We start from the raw sequence: 9,854 nt of genomic DNA on the forward strand, positions 1-9,854 counted from the left end.
ACTACATACTGTTGCGGGGTCTGGGGGTCCTCCTCCAGAAAATTTTGAGTAGATGCCATTTCCTGCGTTCTGGTGTATTTTACCAGGCTGTTTAACATACTTTTACCTACATAAATAAACACTTGATTTAATAATTATTTCAGAGACAGATTATTTATTAATCTAGTTCCATCATTCTGTTTTTAAACTCACTGCTACAGCGGAGAAAAGGTTAATTAAAGTGACACACTATCATGTCCAATGACTTTAGGGATGCTTTTTACTTTTATATTGTTTATTGATTCATTTTTAATTGTAACGTGTCGTGCCAAATAATGATGACCTTCAACTGCATGTTTAAAACTAATATTAATAACTTTACCCTATGAACAGGTGCAATATTGATGACCACCAACAGTGAATTTAGAGGGGTGTTTCACTTTTTATGATTTAATGATAGGCCTACTCAGAACCAAAAGAAACAGGGCATCATGCAGCCTTCAGAACATAAAATGAATGAATAAATAAATAACAAATAAAATAAAAAAACATTTGTGATGGACTTGCGACCTGTCCAGGGTGTATACCGCCCCTCGCACTGTGACTGCTGGATATGGGCACCAGTGACCCACGTGACCCTGAAAAGGAAGAAGCGTGTACAGAAAATGGATGGATGGATAAAAAACATTTGTCACCATAAGTCCAAAAGTTGACACCATAAGTCAGATTACATAGACATATGGGGCCTTTCCCAATCAGTGGCTACACCTTCGCCCTACTCCCTACTCACTCAGTTTGTGTGTTCCCGCGGAGGGTTGGCCATATTAAGTCCCATCTGAAACCAATTAGGTACAAGGGCGAGTGGCTTATTAAGCCCTCCACAGCGAGTCTACATCCAGTTCAGACTGGAGCAGCAGGTGCAGCATCAAATAGTGGTCCACATGGAGCACGGGACGTATAAATATAAGTTCCACATATGTTTTGTACAAATATTTACTAAGTAAACACCTTACCAACAAATATAATTTCACGAAGACTATATAAATCATGTTCAGTTCAAACTTTATTAAAGACACAGAACCCTGGTCTATGTTTAAAAAAGAAGAAAGGGAACATTTTAAAAAATAAAGAAAAAATAAATTATTTTAAAAAATGTTAACAGTGCTAATATTTTGACAAGTTATCACACTGTTTGTTACAAATACAGTCATATCTGAAAACTCTTTAAAATGTGGGCCTAATTAAATATTTTCTTTGGTCTTTTTTAAAAGAGTGTTTGTTCTCCTGCATTCAGTCGCTGCCAGAGGTTGGACTGTTACCATGGTGACGACAGCTTCCTGTTCCGGTGGTGTGAGGAGAGCCCGTCTCAAAAGAGGAGGGTGTATAATTAGACCTCACAGCACCATCAAGGGGACTCAGTTCACTGTGAGGGGGCTTCACAGTGAGTGTAGTTTGTAGGGAGTAGGGGGAGTGTGTAGCCACTGATTGAGAAAGGCCCATGTACTGTAAATGAAAACCATCACTTCCTTGACATTACTCTTCTTCAGTGATAAGAGTTTGGTGATGTTTCAAACTGTTAAACACTGCCACCAACTGTTCAGGAGGATTATTACACTCCTAAAGGTTGTTTCACTCTGGAAGGGGTGTGTACAGCAGGGTGGCCAAAGATTTGTCTGTGGTGGCCATGGCCACCCCCCTGGCTCCGCCCCCGAGTATTTAAAGTGCCTGTGATGTCAAATTTTTGTTATACACATGAATGCATTTTTAGAAAGAGGATATTGATAAAATATTGCAAAAGAAATTTCATGCCACTGAGATGAACAGTTGTTGAGATTTTCCTGTGAAATAACAGGAAGCAAAGGGGAATGTCTGCATGTGCAACATCCCAGACTGTAGAGAAGAATCTGATGTTTCTTTAGATTATTTTGAGTCACTATCAGAGAGATGAAGAGTCAGAGTTCAGATAATATTGTTTCAATAAACAAAGACCAGAGAGTTTTCTTTGTTGAAGACTTCCCCTTTGATGTCACTTCCTGTTTCACTTTGGCTGAGCCAAGTTCAAAAGAAAATATGCCAGTTATGGGACAAAATGGGTTAAATCGTGAGTATTATTCCAACTTTCTTAAATATAAAGATGTTTTCTTTGACTTTTTGTGTTTGAAGAATATGCATGTCACAGGTACTTTAAGATAGAGTTCTGACTGGGGGCATTGTACAAGAAGGGATGTCAGTGGGATGTGGAAATGAACGTATAAATCAGCCTTAAAGTGGTGAAGAAAAAACAACAGATGCATAAACTTGATTTTATTTAGTATTGGGGGAATAAGGTAACAAAAATAACTGTGTTTACCTGTTTCCAACTTTTTAGCAGTGGGGAAAAAAGATCATGAGCTACAGTACAGAACTGGCCTAAGGACAATTTGCCTTTTGTGTGATTCAGAGGGGGCTACCAGTCCATGATAGTCTTTGAATTTTTACTTCATAGATCTTTTCAAATAAAGTTCTTTCATTCTGTTTTATGGGATCAAAATGTTGCCTGAAGCTAAAGAGACCTTGCRTTTGCCAATGAGGATCACTAACAGCAACAGGTGCATTACACGGGCCATAAACTCCTCTGTGGTGAGAGGAAGTGTAACAGACAYACGGCCACACCACTCACCGGCCAGTTATCCCTGCCTGCACTGAACTACCCCCGCCCTTTAGACCTTTTTAGGCCCAGAACCCGACACTCCAGCCGGAGGTTCTCATACTTATTGGGGTGCTGTCACGTGTGCCACTTTTGACCAGGAAAGGGAGCACCGGCCCAGCAGGGTCTTCTGTTAGTGGGAGCACCACCTCCGCACAGCCACCTCTCACCAGTGGAGTCTGGTCTCTGCAGCCCCTGACTGTCTCTCCCCCCCTTCGTCTCAAGGAGGTTGTAGCCCTCACGTTGTCTCTATTGCTGATTTTTTTTGTTTTGTTTTTCCACTAAAAGCTAAGGAGGACTTGTGAAGTCCTGACAGGYGGAACGATGACAGCGGTTGAAACCCAAATGACATATAGCAACTCCTATACGGTCCACCATGAAGAAACGTACATGACCCAGGAGGAAGACTGGGACAGGGACCTGCTCCTGGACCCYGCCTGGGAGAAGCAGCAGAGGAAGGTAGGTTTAGTTATGGAGGATCTGAGCTTTTGCTGCTGTGCATAGATGTGCACAGATCTACCAAAACACGTACATGTATGAACAGCTTTTCAGAGCAATGTAATTCAACTAACTCCGTTACTTTTGCTTTAAAATTCTGTAACAACCCAATAAAAACTGGGCATCTGTCTTAGTTGTCCTCAACACCTGGCCCCTCAGTCCTGCTGGAAGCTGYGTGGGCAGATATTTTAGGCCGTGGAACTTTCTCAGTGTTGTCTTTCAGTTACCCCCTGATTGCCTTGCAGACTAAATATAATACTGCCCTCCCCATTCTTTTTCTGACATTTAAGTCTTAACCTGAAATTTATACACGAGTTTGTCAACTTCTTAAATGAACTTAATTCATCCCAATAGAAAAAGAAAAGCTATAAAAATATCCTCGTTCAAAAAGTGGGTGTATAGCCTAATTTTAGAAAGCAAGAATAAACACACCTACAAAACAAATCTAATTTTTAAGCTTTTAAAACTGAAYAATAGACTAAATGAACAAATATATRCATTAATAAYGTTGCATTTAAAYAATYTGACWCAGGTATCTGARCTACAGAGCTAGCTCAGGTGAGKACCTGACCYTTRCAATGTGGGCTAATTGAAAGTTAGTCAAACAGGTGTGCTTGATGAGCTCCCACTCAACCTGAAGGGACAGGTGACACGGTAAACAAGACCTAAACAACTAAGGCTAGTTCAACTTACTTTAAAAAATACTTACTCAATACAAAAGTTATTTAGCTTCTAATGTGTTTTAGGGGCCAATAAATATAGTTTACTTTATTCCTTGTTTTTGTATTAGCCTATCGCTGCTAACCGGCCGCCATATTGGATGAATTATTTTCATAGGAGGGACCACAGCCTTCATCTGGCTCAGGATTCCTGGAGTCCAAGTCAAAAATAGCTTCTTGGTAAATCAATCATTGTTTTCAAAACTATTTCGGAACAGCTATTTATCAACACATTTTTTAATAGATATAAAAGTTTACAAAGTGTTTAAGGCATAATTTGGCTTAAAATTGATCATTAATTTCAAAGCCTTTTAATTAGTGGAATGTTATAAGAATTACAGAGAAATTTAACGATGTTTAAAGCCTTTATACAGTTCCTTTAGAATTTGCACATGATGCAACCACAAATAGGTTTTGTTTACAAATGCTGTTGAAACTAGTTTCTCATTCACTGGGTGGCTAATAAAAATAAATAAAATAGCCATTTGGGATGGTCACAAACTGACTGTAATTACATGAGGAGGTATAGCTAATAATGTTTGTTTAAATACTAAATCATGTTAGAATTAGTTTAGTTACTGAATAAATGCTAAAATTGCTTTGGTTAATTTCTTGCATGTTTTTTTAAATTATTTTTTCAGTCGTACATTTTAGTGTCCATAAAAGTTATAATCCTACAATCCATATTTGCATTACAAAATATAACAAGCTACACAACAAAATACAGTTATCAAAAATATAATTGTTCAATGAATGACTTGTTTTTAAAGGTCTAAGTTTTATCGAATTCGGTCTAAACCTTAAAAGTATGATTCCTAGCTGTATATATTATAGTTCAGATATTTTAATGTGCTTTTTTCTGAATAAGTAAACAGAACTAGAAAACATCTGATTAATGTGAATCTGAATGTTTTTATGCTTACTGATGTTAACAGCCTTCACAAAGTTTCCATCCATTTTTTTAACTAATTGCAGCCTAATCTCATCATTTCTCAAGCTGCAGTGATTCTGCAGAACTTTTCTGTCAGGGCAAAAAGAAAATGTCCCCTCCTACAGAGGTGACAGGCTTTAACAGATGGCAGCACAGAGAGAGACCGGTGTACGCGCCCCGGCTCTGTTTCACAGACCTCCAAATAAACATCATCCTAAAAATAAGTTTTTAACTTGCTTGGCTCCGACTTCCCTCTCTGCACCCCCTCCCTCCTTGTGCCTTCATCTCTTGCTTTTCTTCCACTGTTCTGTCCCACCRTCAGTCTTTTGCTGTTTTATGACGATGGAGGATTTGTTACGGCCAAAAACTTTCAAATGTACCCTCTAGTGTTTTTGTTTTTCACRATGAGCCAGAGAACATGGAGTCAGAACCTGTGGCATATTTATGATATGTTTATCTATGAAGATAATGTTTGCGTCATGTGTTTACTGTAAGTCTAATTAAAAAAAACATAAAGACTATGATGCTACTGAAAGAGAGGGAGATCCAGATTAMCAGACTACTTGAGTGGGATACCAAAAATAAATTCTTAAGTTTAAAATCTGACGTAAAAAACTCCTCAACTCTACCCTTTTGTCGCTTCACACCTGCCAGTATTTCCTGCTAAAAATGGCTTTGAACAAACCTAATAATCTTCAAAGCAGAGAAAGCTTTCAGCCTTAACCACTCCAYCTCCCAGTGGGAATAAGTCATGGTACTCTGTGGCACTTCTCGGCATGTAAAATCTAGCTTAAGGAGCTGATATCAGCCCATAAATATAGCCGGTGCATCATTTTGCCGTGTAATGAATATGAAAGGAAAGCCTGGCGGCACCTGTTGTCTCYTCTATCCTTGAGGTTTCAGTGGAAAAAAAAAAAAAAAAAGGCCGACCACCATTTGATGCGGTAGTAAAGTGTTTGTCAACACACACAGTGATGCCGAACTCGATACCGCACATTTTGAAATGATGTGTGTGTGCAGATGTCTGAACTGCACATTTTAACACTGGTTTATTTTTATCGTAAAGCGCCTTCCCTGGATTGTGAAGTTAATTCTTCGTGGCTTGATTTGGGCACAGAGTTTTTAGTGTAGGAGCAGAAATTGGTGTGAGGTAATGGGTTCAGTGTTGGAGGTGATGATGGAGGAATCCTGGTCCTTCAAAGCAGCTGCAACTTTAGAAATAAGGGCTTATCTATCTATCTATCTATCTATCTATCTATCTATCTATCTATCTATCTATCTCCATACATATGGAAGAAGTAGATGAGATCAAGAATTCATAAAGGATTTGACGTCTGACGCAGTGGCACTGGACTAATAACTGGAAGTCGAGCACACTTGCACAAATCAGGCTCACTTAGTGTTTGAAGATGACCTCAGAGGACTGGGGCTACGAGAACACCTGGATTGGAGACTTTACCGTAGCATCTYGAACCAATCGATCAAGCAAAAGCAAAATGTCAACACACACAGAGAAGTTCACCAGGGGGACTAAAGTAGTCTTGGGTTTCACATTGTTAAAGAGTTCAGCTGCTATCTGACCAAGTGAGCGTCTTTGCTGCTCGCTGCAGCTCATGCTCGCTATAAACTATAAATATCCATGACAGAGTTATCAGCTGCCTYACTGTCTGTCTCAGCTGATCTTGTWAGAAAATTGTAATTGCATGGTGYTTTAAACATGAAACCCATGTGAGGAGGTTCTGGTTACAGTGTATTGTTGCATACATTGATGGGAAACATTAATATTTTTGCATTAATCTCTTGATGAAATCATTCAAAATTAGGCATGAAGCTAATTATCCGGATTATTTTTAATTAGCCTAAATGTGTAGAACCTTATGTAAAACCATGTTTGTATTTCTTTATAAATGAAATGACGTAATCCAATTTAARTGAAGTCATTTGATATTTCTAAGCAGATTATTTGCTTTTGTTTTTCTAGATGTGAAGGTTTATATCTATAGTGAAAATGCTCAGCTTCTATTAAAAGTGCATTTTGCTGCAGTAGCTTTTTCATGTTATAAGTCACAATTTAAATGAAACTCAAAGACAATCTGTGATTAATAGCCATTAGATTCATTGGACACTGTGAAGCTGAGAAACTTAAAAAAAGGAAAGCTGTTAAAATAAGCAATCAAGTTGAAGTGGTGCTTGTATCCACTCAGCTGAATGTAATGTCCCTCTGTGTGAGCGAGGACAGGTCTGAGTGTGCTGCATAATTAAATCTGTTTGTGTTTAATCTGATTTTTGCACTCAAAGAACTCAGACCGTTTGATACAGCCAGACAGAATCATTGATCCGTCTTCGTCCTGATGCTACCCAGGCACACTCAGTGTACAGAAATAGTGAATTGCGTTCAAGTTTTCGCCTTTTRTTTCTTACTGAATAACAGCTAGATGTCTGAGCATTTTGCAGACTCACTAAAAACTTATTTCAACATTGTAGCGTAAAGATTCATCCTAAAATCACWGACATTTATTTATAGGCTAAAACYAAAGCTRCAGGACTGATGCTGAAAACTTAAGRTTTTTAAATATCCAAGTTGTAATTTGTGCCAGTTWAATTATCACAAGAAGGAAATATGACGATTTCTATTTATGCTTATAAAAAAAAGGAAGAGTCATTTCTTTTTTTATATGAGCTCAAGAGCATCTTGGATTATCGGTTAATCCTCATCAGTGGAAAGTGAAGAACTTATTTGTTTCATTAGATTTGATCCTCGTTTTCTGACTCAGTTTGAAGAAGCACTTTAAATTTCTCCCATAATTCACTGCCAGGCTCACACGATATACCCTGCTGAGGTGATCCACTTGTTATGTTTTCTTTCAACATAAAAACAAGTTCCTTAAATTTCATTGTAGTTATTCTTTTATGTAGATGTTAAACATTTACAGCTGTTTGCAATTGTAAGCTTAATTTAGTAGAAAACTATGACCTTATCGTATTTTATAAGTGCTTCACTCCAGTAGCTTCCTGTGTTGTAAAATGATCAAATATTTACCTTTTGCCAAACTTTTAAAAGTTTTAGATTCTGGTGAACAGTGTCGGATGGCGTTCATAAGTGCTGCACGGTGTTTCAGTATGACGAGCTGCGTGTAGAGAGCATCAGAACGAGGGTCTGCGTAAGTGGAGAGGTGGAGGGCCTGCACTCAGATCAAATAGCTGTTGCTATTCCAGAAGTTGTGTCCATGTAAGGAGGCTTCTATAAACTGCTTTAGTGCAAGCACAGGGGTCCTGGGAGGCTGGAGAAAAAGCCTGAGGATATACGTTTGAAGCATCTTTAAAAGAATAAAGAGAATTTATTGACACAGTGTTTTTGTGTCTGCATGTGTTTTGTGGGTGAGGTTATTTTTTTTTTTTAAATCAGGAATAGTGGTCATGGTTTAAAACCAGAAATTGTTGCAGGATGGTGTAATGGCAAAAGTGGACACATGATACGTCCGCAGTGTCAGAGTCCATATGGTGAAAGCAGCAGTGATGATGAACGATGATGAGCTGTGAGAGCAGCTTTCTTGACTTCATCAGAKCAACTCTGAACTCAGGGTCGCTGGAGAAAACCAGGATGTTCCTTTTCAGTCTTATAGTGCTGTGGAACAATGGATTTTGTGCAGACAGGACAGAAACTGTGTGAAGGCRTTTTTTCCCCACAGCCTCAGGGTTGAAACAGAAGCTTTTTTTATCGAGGAGGAGACTGCATAGAGTTCATTAACAGTTGGCACAAACAGGAAATGCACACCTACAAAACGTAGCCTGAGGTCTTAGAAAAGTGAGGTGATCATGCAGCGGTTCAAGCAATCGATTTATGTGATCAGTTTAGAGAAAAAGTACCTTTGAAGACACAGAGCTCGTGTTATTTCTGAGATCAGCCCGGGATATTTATCCATGTAATGTGATGATTGTGTGTGTGTGTGTGTGTGTGTGTGTGCATGTTACCAGGGGGGCAATTTTTGACCATTTTCTTGGCACACACGTCTTTGTAAGGACCCACAATTCCTCATGGGTACAAAAGCTCGATCATGGAAATAGTGTTGTTGGGTCAGGGGTTCGGTTCAGGTTAAGGGTAAAGGGTCAGGGTTAGACTACCGAAATGACTGGAAAATGGGTGGAAGTCACTTCAAAGTCCCCACGAGGATAGAAGAACAGCAGTGTATGTGTGTTGGGATCATCATCATCATGCGGTTTAAAAGGACTTKGTAAACTATGGTTCTGTTTTAGCTCCTGTCTAAATTTTCATAAACATTTCAAATTGCTTTTTTTTCTCTGAGTTTTTATCTGCAAAATTTTCCATTTTCCAAAGGTTTTGTGAGAAAACGAGGCACTGTGTTTTACAACCTCTGTGGTGTTTTGCATCAGAGTTGCCTTAAAATGTGACAAACTTAAAGACCTCCTTCTAATTTAGGAGTCATTAAATGACATTTTATTAAAAACAAATGTTTTGCTTCCTTGAAGGCTAAAGTAAAACTACAAGGTCATTTCTGCAACTTGTTCGTTTGGCAAAATGAAAGAAGCTGGGAAATGTGGCTGGGTTGCATGTTGCTATCTACAGCTGTAGATCAGTTTCACACAAAGGTCTTCGTGGTCTTCAAAGCTTTCTGTGTGGGTGATTTAGCTGACCCTAGATCTGCCTCTCAGAGAAAGAAGCAGTCTACTGAAATTAGACCCAACCCTCCTCCCACCTCGAACCAATCGCTGCCCTCAGGGCTGAATCTCGCTCATAAATTCTCCCCCAGCAGCCTTGGACCAGTTTATCWGTCCTGACTGCTCATTACAGTGTCTGTCACATCAATATATGTCAAACACAAAAAGTCAAGGAAAACATCTTTATGTTAAAGAAACTTGGWATAGTCTGCGATTTTACTGATTTTGTCGCTTAAATGGCATATTTTCTTTTAAACTGGGCTCAGTCAAAGTGAAACAGGAAGTGACATCAAAGGGGAAAAGCTTGGTCTTTGTTTATTGAAACAATATTATTTGAACTCTGACTCCGTCTCTCTGATAGTGA

The 9,854-nt window shown here is 38.8% G+C and overlaps 1 protein-coding gene across 1 annotated transcript in view; it reads left to right on the plus strand.

Annotated features, from left to right (window-relative positions):
• Positions 1-2,953: 2,953 nt before the first annotated feature.
• Positions 2,954-9,854, plus strand: part of actn3b (actinin alpha 3b) — a gene marked incomplete at its 5' end in the record, with an annotated part of 35,458 nt that continues 28,557 nt past the window's right edge. Inside the window, 1 exon segment of the mRNA XM_014026804.1 lies at positions 2,954-3,124. Coding sequence (XP_013882258.1) covers positions 2,954-3,124 — 171 coding nt within the window.

The sequence above is a fragment of the Austrofundulus limnaeus genome, unplaced genomic scaffold, assembly GCF_001266775.1.
Source record: "Austrofundulus limnaeus strain Quisiro unplaced genomic scaffold, Austrofundulus_limnaeus-1.0 Scaffold591, whole genome shotgun sequence".
NCBI lineage: Eukaryota > Metazoa > Chordata > Actinopteri > Cyprinodontiformes > Rivulidae > Austrofundulus > Austrofundulus limnaeus.